At 37.4% G+C, this 13,678-nt stretch overlaps 1 protein-coding gene across 10 annotated transcripts in view; it reads right to left on the reverse strand.

The window, feature by feature from the left end:
* DCC (DCC netrin 1 receptor) overlaps nt 1-13,678 on the reverse strand; it is a 1,367,203-nt gene that overhangs the window by 653,006 nt on the left and 700,519 nt on the right. For all 10 annotated transcript variants that reach the window (XM_044934810.2, XM_044934809.2, XM_044934814.2 and 7 more), the window contains 2 exons: nt 12,120-12,270; nt 10,389-10,525 (listed from right to left, as the gene is read on the reverse strand). In XM_044934810.2, the coding sequence (XP_044790745.1) occupies nt 10,389-10,525; nt 12,120-12,270 (288 nt within the window). The remainder of the gene's footprint in view (nt 1-10,388; nt 10,526-12,119; nt 12,271-13,678) is intronic.

Consider the following 13,678-nt stretch of genomic DNA (forward strand, 5'->3'; position numbering starts at 1 on the left):
TATTTTGAAAGTTTTCATGTGTATAATATATGTGAATGATAAATATTCTTTATTATCCAAAGCTAACTTAATTGTGAATATTTATTTTCTAGGTGATTTTCATTTAATAATTTACAATGCTGACATTTTCACAGTCTTTGATAAATAGTAAATAATGGTAGAACACTTCTTAAGTTCCCGTAAGAAAGTCTATAATACTTCTAGCTCAGATTATTCTTAAAATCATAATAGCTAATATTTATTTAATGCTTCACATGTACTAGACCCTGGTTCATGTCCAAACCATTAGACTCTAGAGCCCACTCAAGGCAGCAGAACTCATTCATTTTCCCTCCATTCTACAACTTTGGTTCAGTGATTCCATATGTTAGATAAATTTTAGTGCCCTAAGTTCCACCATTCTTAGAGTCACTTCTAGAATTCTCCTCTAACACAGTTTCTTTCTCCTGGAGCTTCCCTGAAATGTCAGGAGATGGCAAGACCCATCCAACTTATAAAATCTAAATGAGACTTGCATTCTGAGTTTGCGTAATCAAGCAAAATGCATGCTAATGGCCAGATAATGATAATGATGCCACTTGTCAAATATCTGCTCCATTCTAGGCAATGTCCTGAAGCTGCATTGAACATGTATCATTTCACTCAGCGTAATCTTCATACCCTGGAGGAGGGCACGGCAACCCACTCCAGTATTCTTGCCTGGAGAATCCTATGGACAGAGGAGCCTGGCGGGCTACAGTCCACAGGGTCACAGACAGTCACACACAACTGAAGCAGTTTAGCACAAACACATACAATCTTCATAGCAGCTCTGCAGAGGAGTTGCCATTGGTCCAATGCAGAGACCACGCACAGATCCAGCACTGTGCTCTCAGTCGCTCACCCAGTAACATCATCAAGTATTATAAACTGGAGCACACTGGAAAAGCAGAGGGAAGAGCAAGATGGCGGACGAAGGCGCTGTGGCTAGAATAAAAGATGAGCTTCACCTTCATACAAATGCTCCTGATTTTAGGAGAGATGCTGATAAAAACAAAATATCCCACAAAGCATTAAGCCACAAAGAAGAAAATCATGCAGTTTACAGTGGAGATGTGAATAAACTTGCTCCTCTTTTACATGAAGGCAGTCAAGAGGAGGGGAAAGGAAAACTCACTCACTGATATCTTCTTCTGAGGCCAGAATTTATTTCTTATGAATTTATTTTGTTTCAAAAAAATCAAAGAAGGAAAATGCTCCTCCTCTCCCTCTGCCTTCCTGCGTTAAGTCTACACAGTGACCCTGTGGAATCTTAATCCCCAAGGTTATTTTACAACCTAAATTAGCATTCTAAAAGAGAAACATAATATTACATACACAATCCCCACCTCTCCCTGACTAACCATCCTTTAAGGAACACACACACACACACCCCAATCTCCAGGCTCATTTGAAATGTCTTTTGTTTTCATACACTGGAAATCAGTGATAAAGTGTTATGACCAAGAATTCAGTAGTTGGATTCACTATTTTTTGAATGTCACTAAGAACACACCAAGGGAAAATTAAATTATATAATTTAATCACCAGGGCTAATTATTTTCTTTGCTGATCCTCTAAAGCAGCAGTGGATGCAAGCTCACAAATATCACATGTATTTTTTCTTAGCAGGAGGGAAACACTGGGCTGTGATTAAAAAGGCATCATGTTGCTTCCTACAAAATGTGTAATGGGTCTGAACTGAAAGAACAAAAAAATGGCTACACCCACTAACCATGGTAAAATTCCCCTTTTAATTGGGTAGGCAGTTCCAACAGAAATGTACATAGTAAGCTGCAATTACATGTAAGCTAAATTGGTGTAGCTTTACTGCTGATAATGGGATATTCTTCTCCTAAAACACTCCTTCATCCCCCAAACACAGGAAAAAAAGTGGCTTTTAACTCTATCATCTTGGCTAACTGCACACAACATTTCCCAAACACAAGACTGTTAAGAGATTCTGAAGAGACCTGTACTGTGGATCCTGGTGATTAAATTATATACATTATATAAATTATGGGCACAGAATCTGAATAGAATTTTCTTCGAGAAACATACACAAACGGCCAATAATCCCACAAAAATACTCAACATTATGAGTCATGAGGAGAATTCAAACCAAACCTACAATGAGATACCATCCTGGACACAATAGGTTGGCTAGAATAAAGATGTCAGGTATTAACAAGTGTTGGTGAGGATGTAGAGAGCTAGAACTACTCATACACGGCTATGGAGAATGTAAAATAATACAGTAGCTTTGGAAAACAGCCTGGTATTTACTCAAATGATTAAACACACAGCTGTCACACAACTAGCAATTTCACTTCTAGGCATATACTTAAGAGAATCAAAAACATAGGTTTACACAAAAACTTGTACACAAGTGTTACATAGAATTATTCATACTAGGCAAAAGGTGAAGACAACTGTTATGCACATCCACTGAGTGGATAAACAAAATGCAATCTATCTATACAAATGGAACACTATTTGACCACAGAAGAAATGGAGTACTGATGCATACGGCAAGGATGAGCCTTGAAAGTATTATGCTAAGTCTAAAAAATCAGCCACAAAACACAATGCCTTCTAGAATTTTGTTCATATTTCCAGAATAGGGAAATCTATTTCCTGGTGGCTCAGAAGGTATAGAGTCTGCCTGCAATGCAGGAGACCTGGGTTCGATCCCTGCGTCGGGAAGATCTAAAAAATCAGCCACAAAACACAATGCCTTCTAGAATTTTGTTCATATTTCCAGAATAGGGAAATCTATTTCCTGGTGGCTCAGAAGGTATAGAGTCTGCCTGCAATGCAGGAGACCTGGGTTCAATCCCTGCGTCGGGAAGATCCCCTGGAGAAGGAAATGGCAACCCAATGCAGTCTTCTTGCCTGGAGAATCCCATGGACAGAGGAGAATCCCCATGGACAAAGGAGTCTGGAAGGCCATAGTCCATGGAGTCACAAAGAGTCAGACACGACTGGGCGACTAACACCGTCACTTCACTTTCATAGAGACAGAATTGTCTAGTGTGTGAATTACAATGAATGATATTCAATAAGGATGTTTCTTTAAGCATTAGGAAAGATATTATTGCATTTTAAAAACACATTTGTTGAACAAATGAATAAATAGATCAACGTACAGATAGAAACTCCAAATGCTACATCATCATCCACCATTTGAAGACTTGTGTTTTCAAGTTGGTTAATTTTTGCCCTTAGGTACACTGCATCAAGTGCTGGGGGAAGCCTCGGCCTCACAGCGTCAATTTCAGGGGCCTGGATGCTAGGCATCCTCTGGAGGCTTCTTGCTGAAACATACCAGATTGTACTAAAGATGAGTCCACACCTACGTAAAATTACTGAAATGAGTATATACCTAGATATATTAAGTATTAAATCAGAAAAACATTAGATAGTGTGTTAGTCACTTAGTCGTGTCCAACTCTTTGTGACCCCATGGAATGTAGCCCACCAGGCTCATCTGTCCATGGGATTCTCCAGGCAATGCTGGAATGGATTGCCATTTCCTTCTCCGGATAGTATATAAGAAATATATATACACACACACACACATATATATATATAAAATATATATATACATATACATGATATTTATAATTTTTATATGTGTGTATATATCTCCTCACTGGTCTTTAAAAACTGGCAAGCACAGCTGATACTAACTCTTACTGCTGCTTAGTCACTTCAGTTGTATCTGACTGTATGCGACCCCATGAACTGCAGCCTGCCAGACTCTTCTGGCCATGGGATTCTCCAGGCAAAAATACCAGTGTTGCTATGCCCTCCTCCAGGGGATCTTCCTGAACCAGGGACTGAACCCAGGTCTCCTGCACTGCAGGCAGATTCTTTACCAATGAACCACTAGGGAAGCCCTAACTCTTGCTAACTTTAATTAAAACACTCCTGTCTAATTTAGTCCCAGTCCTTTCACAGAGCTAAGCTCCTTCCGGGGTACTGTGCACGTCTGATGGTTGGGGAAAACGTTGGCACTGAATGCCCTTTCGGGCAGCTTTTCACCACTATCAGCAGTTCTTCTTCTAAACCACAGATGGTCAATTCACCTTGCTGAGATTGTTAGGGCTAATTAAAATTATAGTCTTAGATTGCCTTTTTAATGCTCTGAATTAGTACATAGCCTTTGCCTTTCCCTCTGGGCCTCTACATCCTTCCTTATCTGTCTGAGAAAGAACAAAATTAGATCATAATCATCTCAAGGATAAATGCAAAACACCGTTCCAATTGTTTTCTCTAAAGAAAGAGGGAAGGAGAGTACAGATCTCCATGGTAGGCCTTCATATAAATATCTGTATAATAAATAAATAAACCCTACCACTCATCCAACCAGTAGTTCCACAGCCAGATGTAATTGTAGGAGTGATATCAAATTTTTTTTTTTTTTACTAACAGCCTGAATTTGCCAATTTTCTTATTCTGACACACTTATGCATGCAACAGAATTTTCTAATCATCATTTTGGATAGAACTTCTGTATAAGTTCATGACAATGGTGATCTCAAGGGAGGAAAGTGACTATAATAAATCAACACAGTGATGGGATTAAGCGGCTAATAAATGATTTTTTTAAATTTAATTCTGCCCTACTTTATGCACTTGTATTCTACTTTTGGGATATCTCTCCATGAAAAAAATCTTAACTAATTTCAATATGATCCATTTGGCAATTATCTTGTGAAGCATAATCAATATAAACTTACCCAAGGCACAGTGTTTATGACTATGATCATTAAATGCATATAGGTGAGGGAGGTCAGTGTTAATAAAGGCCAATTATGGAATGACATGAAATTTAAGAACTGCGACTTAGGCAGAAGCAATAAATTTTGAAGAACTTCATTCAACCAAAGAGTTACCACATTGCAATAAATGAATAAATATTATCTTAATATATCTTACAATAACGGCTTTCCATTCATGGCTGAGAAACTAAGCCTAAAACCCAACATGGGTAACCCACCAGTGAGTTTATAAAGGAAGTGACTGAAGACCTTAATGGAAGGTGAGTGCGCCACTTACTCTCCAAAGAGACGGATGTGTCAATTTCTGCTTGGTCAATTACACATGCTCAGAAAGTAGCAGCAAATGACACATTATGTTTCAGAAAAAAAAATGTAAAATTCCCATATGTAAAAAATAAAAGGACATAAAGTCATATCAAATTTTAATTATCATGTTTCCTTCCATTACTGGACACATCTGCAAGTTGATAGGGTATGTGACAATTGACATGCTACAAGAAACTTGAATTTATACAGCCTATCTAAGAATTGACTTAGGAAATAAGCATATGTTTTCATAGTTAATTATATGTTTACTATTAAAATTGAGACAAATAAATTAAAATGACAGGATCTATAAATGTGATATCTTATACTTAGAAATTACTAAATAGATGATGATAATGAAAAAAATAAGAGATGCAGACATTAAATTTATATTGATATTAGAACTATATATAATCAATTGTATAAATGAAGAAACGGGCTTTCATTCACTGCTATTGTAAGGTAAGAGGTAGATTTTTTTTTTTTTTTTACACTCATGGAAATTTAAGATTGCCCATACTAACAGTGTGTAACAAATGTTGGTAATATACTTCACCATTGTAGCTTCTATCTCTATAAAACTGATCAAGGACATTTTTAACAGATATTAGTCTGGTTGTGCTGACATTACGTAATACCATAGACTGGGTGGTTTAGACAACTGGAAACTTAATGTTTTCACAGTTCTGGAGGCTGGAAGTCTAAGATCAAGGAGCCAGCAGGGTTGGTTTCTGGTGAGACTTGTCTCTTTGGCTTACAGGTGATAGGGTTGGTTTCTGGTGAGACCTGTCTCTTTGGCTTACAGATGATGGCTCTTCTCTGTGTCCTCATATGGTTACTTCTCTGTGTGTGCATTCAAAGAGTGATCTGACACTTCTTTCTTTTCTAATGAAGACATCGTTTCTTTTGGATTAGGGCCCTGACTTTATGACCTCATTTACCTTAATTACTTATGTAAAGGTCTCTCTCCAAATATACTCACAGTGGGGATTAAGATGTTAACATACAGATGTAAGGGGAACATTTCAGTCTGTAACAGTGGTGTATGATAAAACCAGGAGCCCCATGGAAATCGTATAAAATATTTTGTTAGAAAGTTAGACAGGGCACAGGGTTTATCTACGGTCAAGCACCTCGTTGGTTAAAGATCAAATACCTTTTTAAAGTATACATTTCTGCATTGATTCAGACAATGAATCAATTTAGACCTAAGGCAGTGTCAAACCTGTTTATTAAGGGTTGTCTTAATATATGTAGAGAAGTGTGCATGAGGGTACTAGATAGATACAAAAAAGCATGTACATATATTCAGGAATGATGATTATAGTTCTTAAGCCAGAAGTCTGGACATTTTGAAGATAAGAACTGACAGTATACCATTCTTTAGTTCCTTTTTTAGAAAAGCTAGAGTTTAAAAATAATCATGGCGTTAGTGATTTAAACAAAATATAATCTGGCAATAGCATCCAAAGACTCTCCCTCTGTAACTGTAATCTCAAGCTTTCTCCTGTCACCATCACTTTTGAGGTTCTTTCTTTTATGAGAGCAAAGACTACCAGTTCTTCATAGCTTCAGATTCAATGTTCACATGCAACAAGGGAAAAACCTTACTGTGAAAGTGAGGAAGACAACTGAATGCATGAATCTGTAACTATATAGCAACTGCATCAAAGCCAGACCTCAAACCTTTGTGTAGCCTTTCCAAAACCCAGCACAGTGCATGTACTCAAAACAGGGCTACCAATACTGTATTGCTGGTTATTCTTATAGGTCAGAAACATTATATAAATGGTTATTATTAACCATAAATTATTTATATTTTATTTATTTCAAACATGATTGTCCTTAATCTTGTCTAATACAGATCTCTTCAATAGGTTTATGTATTATGGCAATTTCAAATTCCACTTTAGGATGCAAATATTTTAACTTATATTTAATGAACATTAATTCTGAAACTCCTGACAAAAACCACAGCATATTTCTTTATCTTGTATGTAAAATTATATCCTACTTGAATAATCTGTTACTTCATGCCAGTTCACATGTAAAGACAGTCTAAGAAAAGACTGAGTTGAAAGGCAAAACAAGAGTCTGATAAAATACACGTTTGGGGTTTCCCTGGTGGCTCCTGCTAACACAGGAGACACGGGTTCAATCCCTGATTGGGGAAGATCCCACATGCTGTGGAGCAACTAAGTGTGCTCTCCCCAGAGCTCCAGAGCCTGCGAGCCCCACCCATGAGCCCACGTAGTGTCCGAGAGCCCGAGCTCCCCAACGAGAGAGGCCGCCTCGACCAGAAGCCCAGGCACCGCAACTAGAGTGTCCCCCGCGCACTGCAACGCGAGAAAGCCAGCTGAAAAAGCAAAGACCCAGCACAGCCCAAAATGAATACAGTTGTTAAAAAGAATCTTTTTTTCTTTTTAAAGAAAAATGCTTGATTAAAATGTATAAGCACATGCTTGGATTTCCTGTGGGATTTTATCTGATTAATAACTTAAAGTGAAAAGTGAAAGTGAAGTCGCTCAGTCGTGTCCGACTCTTTGCAACCCCATGGACTGTAGCCCACCAGGCTCCTCCATCCATGGGATTTTCCAGGCAAGAGTACTGGAATGGGTTGCCATTTCCTTCTCCAGAGGATTTTCCCAACCCAGGGATCGAACCTAGGTCTCCCACATTGCAGGCAGATGCTTTAACCTCTGAGCCACCAGGGAAGCCCATTAGATGAATAACTTAAAATTATGCATAAATTCTTTAAAATAATGAAAACCAAACATGAGTTAACACTGATAATGAAGTTATTTTTTTCCTTAAAAAAGTAACAAATTATATTTTCCATATGAACTCAGTCTTACAGGATGAGCTTCATTATAAATATATATACCTTGAATGATAAAATGTTACAGAAAAACCCAAATGAATTTTTTGGCCAACTCATTATTAGAAGAATCAAAAACTATATCAAATATTTTACTGTATCAACACGTATTTTAAAGCCTGAATAGAACAGATAAAACAATGTTATCAACAACCACATCACACATTACACCATGCCTTCTACAACAGTTCTAAATCATATTAAATCTGTGGGAAATCCTTAAAATGTATAGCCAGTTACCAAGAAGATTTGGGAAGGAAGTAAAAGAAAGAAGCGGGGGATAGAGGAAAAAGGAAAGAGACTCAAGACAAAAACACAGCTCTATCTATATTTAAAATTTAATAATGCATCTAATTTATATATTCAACCTGCAATTGATAATAGATTTTTAGAAACAGAATACATTCAGAATAAAGTCTAAAGGCAACCATAAAGAGAAAGACTTGGTATCTTATATAAAATTGAACCAAATCAGAACAACAGCAGATATACACATACTCAGAGCATACAAATCATTGCTATTCTTCTACATAAAGAGTTCCTGCAAATCAACAAACATGACTATTTCAGTAAATGTATAAAGACCACAAAACATGGATAGCCAGTCATAAAATATAAAATGAAAATGTCCATGAAAATCATAAAAACAATAAGGATTTAATAAAAATGCAAGTTAGAATTAACAGACAATTTGATAAATTGTTAGAGAATGGTCTCTCCTGAGGGGTAAACTCTGGTTCTGCTGGTGAGAGTATAAATTTTCTTTGACACTTTTCCTCAGGATATAAACAAATACGTGACAAAACTTGATAAAAATGGTAAGTCAGCTCAGTGCTTGCTTTTTGAAAAAATAAAACTTCAAAACAAAATAATGCTCAATAATCAAGGACTAGAGAACATACATACATGCACAGGAATGCCCAAAGGAAGATGACACAGAAGTCAAAATGTGTGCATACATACATGTGTCCATACATGTGTTTCTTGGCAAGCTTATCTTCAGAAGTCAGTATTTATAGATGTTTGATTTAAATATCAATGAAGCATTGCATGTCTAAGTAATGAATTAATTTGATTAATTAGACCATGTATTTGCACTTAGAGGTTTAGCTCAGGTCACTACAAATTCTAGCTCATTCTATAACCACATTTCTCTTATAATCAGTAAAATACAAGATAATTTCTATGGTAACCGATCTGTAATACCAGTACTTTGATGTTACAAATGCAAAAGTTGTTTCACAAAAAAACTTCCATATAAAATAAGAGTAAATTAAATTGTTGCCATTTTGAAGTTAGCTGATATTTTACTTAGAATAATGCTATCTCTAAGACCAAATAATTAAAGTCCTTTGCTTATTCTTAGTCGAATGGTTACGGTTTGATCAAAGAACAAAGAAAACATTCCCTCACCCATCGTATACATTATTACACTGTGTACAGATGAAAGCATTTTCTGAACAAACTTTAAAGCCAAATGCAAACTTTAAAGCAAAATGTATAGCCTAGTAATATTACAATATAGGTTAGCAGATATAATCAGTAGACTGTACCTTTTCATTTCTACTGAATAATTTTTAGAAAGCCTATGATTTTTCCTAGACTCTTTAAATGGTAAAAAGATTTCAGAGGAAAAAAATTCAAAGACTGATAAACAAGTTTTTCTTGTTGCTACAGGAGAAAGCAATTGAAATTCAAATATTAAAGCACTTTCCCTAAACTGCATGATTCAAATTAAGCTGGTTAAAAGAAACCGGGTAGATAACACAACATTTTGTTCGACTCAGTAGCTACCACATATGAGAATTATTTATTTGCAAGGAGACACAATGACTTTGCCTATCTCAATTTAACGAACTTATCCGTGCCTCTGACATTTATTTAGATTCTTGCTATGCAAGCTTTCTTTAGAAGTATTTGATTTTAATGGTTTATTTTCAATCTAACATTTACAGTATTTCCATCTTAACTAAACAACTTTACCAATACATCTGAGTTTAATGTCAGAAACCTAGTCATCTCAAATGACATTTAACTTTTCTGCTCAAGTACCTAATTTTTTCTACTGTTTCTCTTATTTATTTCTCCCAGATATTTTGGAACCTCTCATTTGATATTTACCACTTTTGCTTGATAATAATTTTAATAGGTTTTAGTTATATAACTGGAATAATTAGACCAAGCAGTGATATATCTGGATTTTAATCAATGAGCAAGGATTCAAAAACTGCATTCAACCCCTGTGTAACTAATCAACATAGAGCAAGGACACATATGGAGTATTGGGACTTTGCAATTTGACAGTAATAAACATAGGAAGCATTTGAATGATATTCATAGCATCATGGTGATATATTTTGAAGGGTACAAGGTAAACTCATTTCAAGTCATTCACTTACCCAAGACTGTGAGCTCTGCAGAAGCACTAATATTCTCATTTTTATATGTGACAACACAGGTGTAAGTTCCACTGTCATCGTCTGTCACATTGGAGATAAGCAAGTTACTTCCACCCAATAAAGAATACTTTTTGGACCTATAAGACAGAAGGCATATGACATTAGAGAGCAGATTAATTTATGTTTATATAAGACAAGGTATCTAAAGGTTTAAATGAACTCCATAAAAACTCAAATTATAAAATCCGGGGCTCTGTTTCCTGGGAGCTTGATAATAGTGCATCTATTGGTCAAAAATTCCTTCAAGGTAAGACACTCCCATTGGAAGACTGTAATCAAAGAAATGAAGCAGATTAAACTTGAAATTAGGGCTTCCCTCATAGCTCAGTTGGTAAAGAATCCTCCTGCAATGCAGGAGATCCCGGTTCAATTCCTGGGTCGGGAAGATCCGCAGGAGAAGGGATAGGCTACCCACTCCAGTATTCTTGGGCTTCCCTGTGGCTCAGTTGGTAAAGAATCCGCCTGCAATGTGGGAGACCTGGGTTCGATCCCTGGGTTGGGAAGATCCCTGGAGAAGGAAAAGGTTACCCACTCCAGTATTCTGGCCTGGAGAATTCCACAGACTGTATAGTCCATGGGGTTGCAAAGCATCGGACACGACTGAGCAAATTTCACTCACTCACTCAAACTTAAAATTAATGTTAGTCCTGAAAAGAAACAAGATATAATGTGGCTTGATTCTCTCATTTTTGGGTTTGAGAACTGAAGGTCCAGAGAAGTGATTCCTCCCAGTAGGGGTCCATGCCCTATGTCCTGACATCCAACTTAGTAATCTTTGTACAAAGTTACATGTCATACTGCACTGTGCATGCCTGGTCATATTTGGAGAACACCTCTTCACATGTGGAAGCTGCAACCAGATTTACTGCATGCATTCATATTCTCAGAAGTGTTGTGATACCATACAATGCAGTGTTGTTATATAAAAAAATACTCCAGGCAGACGAAACTTACAGATGAACTTACTGCCTATGAACCCATTTTGCTATAAAACATGTGTTTAAAAGTACCACATCAAATCTCAAAATCAATAAAACTAATTTCTAAAATGAAAACCAATCCATTTTGATCAAAATGCTTCCAACTGTGTTTCATTCTATTAAGAGTTTTCTTTCTAACTAAGCCATAATACTAACATCTGGTAACTTGAATCCAGCCAAGTTCTGTTTTTATCTTGAATGTCTGTTATAGCTGGGACTCTCTATACCACCTCCTTAGATTCAGATCCTCCAAAGTACCTTCTCTGAAGGCTCTGTGGGTAGGACTATCTCAAGGGCAACCCTGGCTTTCTAAATTTCCTTTTATAATTGATCTCATGGATTTTCACTCTACCCAGGTGGTGGTACAGTAGTGAAGAATCCGCCTGTCAATGTGGGAAAGGTAGGATTCAATCCCTGGATTGGGAAGATCCTTTGGAGGATGAGTTGGCAACTCCAGTATTCTTGCTGGAAAATCCCATGGACAGAGGAGCCTGGCAGGCTACAGTCCATGGGGTCACAAAGAGTAGAATGTGACTTAGCAACTAAACAATAAAAAATGTCTTTCATGTTCTAATGCCAAGAATGTGAAAAGACTATTCAATTATCATCTAAACCCCTAGTATTAATAGATACTTATATCAAAGTGAAACAGGAGCACATACTTCATGAAAGTCTTGCAAATTTATCATACCTGAGTTGGATGACTTCCTCTCCTCGTAGCCAGGTAAAACTTGGGGGAGGATAGCCAGAAACACAGCACTCCAAGATAGCATCCTTTCCTTCGATGGCTACTACATTTGATGGCCTTTGCAGAAAATACAGCTGCCTGTGCAGTCCCGGATCTATGGGAGAAAACACAAGATCACATCTGTTATGATATTGAAAAGAAAAATGATATAGCTGGAACCATTTTTTTTTTTAACAAAATGCTGTGAAGAAGAGGAAGGAAAGAAAAATGGAAAGATGAAGATGAAATTTATAAAATAGACTCCTAGAAGTGTTTTTCCATGTTTAGTTTCTAAGATTACGATATTAAAATATTCTTGGCTGCTGATAACACCATGGTAAAGGCAAAGGGAAAAAGCTTGAGACTACAAGTCACTCATGCAGGCTACAGGTCCTGTTGACTGATTGTCATTAAAGAACACGACAGTATCAGTAACTTTCCTAAACATCATCACCCGAAGCTCTTTGTTGTTTTCAGTTTGCCTGCCACGAATATCTATTCCAGGCTTCCCTGGTAGCTCAGTGGTAAAGAATCCACCTGCCAATGCAGGAGACATGGGTTTGATCCCTGGGCTGGAAAGATCTGCTGAAGAAGGAAATGGCAACCCATTCCAGTATTCTTGCCTAGAAAACTCCATGGACAGAAGGAGCTTGGAGGGCTACAGTCCATAGGGTTGCAAAAGAGTCAGATACAACTTAGTGACTTAATAACAACAAAAAAAATATCCATTCCACTTCAATCTGCTTTGTTTATTGCTTCTGTGGCTTGAGATATAAGATTAAAAATAATACATTCAGTTCAGTTCAGTCGCTCAGTCATGTCTGACTCTTTGTGACCCCATGAATCGCAGCATGCCAGGCCTCCCTGTCCATCACCAACTCCCAGAGTTCACTCAAACTCACATCCATCAAGTCGATGATGCCATCCAGCCATCTCATCCTCTGTCGTCCCCTTCTCCTCCTGCCCCCAATCCCTCCCAGCATCAGAGTCTTTTCCAATGAGTCGAGTCTTTTCCAGTGAGTCAACTCTTCTAATGAGGTGGCCAAAGTGCTGGAGTTTCAGCTTTAGCATCATTCCTTCCAAAGAAATCCCAGGGCTGATCTCCTTTAGAATGGACTGGTTGGATCTCCTTGCAGTCCAAGGGAATCTCAAGAGTCTTCCCCAACACCACAGTTCAAAAGCATCAATTCTTTGGTGCTCAGCTTTCTTCACAGTCCAACTCCCACATCCATACATGAGCACTGGAAAAACCATAGCCTTGACTAGATGGACCTTTGTTGGCAAAGTAATGTCTCTGCTTTTCAATATGGTATCTAGGTTGGACATAACTTTCCTTCCAAGGAGTAAGCGTCTTTTCATTTCATGGCGGCAATCACCATCTTCAGTGATTTTGGAGCCCCCCCGAAAAAAAGTCTGACACTGTTTCCACTGTTTCCCCATCTATTTGCCATGAAGTGATGGGACCAGATGCCATGATCTTCGTTTTCTGAATGTTGAGCTTTAAGCCAACTTTTTCACTCTCT

This window comes from Bubalus bubalis, chromosome 22 (genome assembly GCF_019923935.1).
Source record: "Bubalus bubalis isolate 160015118507 breed Murrah chromosome 22, NDDB_SH_1, whole genome shotgun sequence".
NCBI lineage: Eukaryota > Metazoa > Chordata > Mammalia > Artiodactyla > Bovidae > Bubalus > Bubalus bubalis.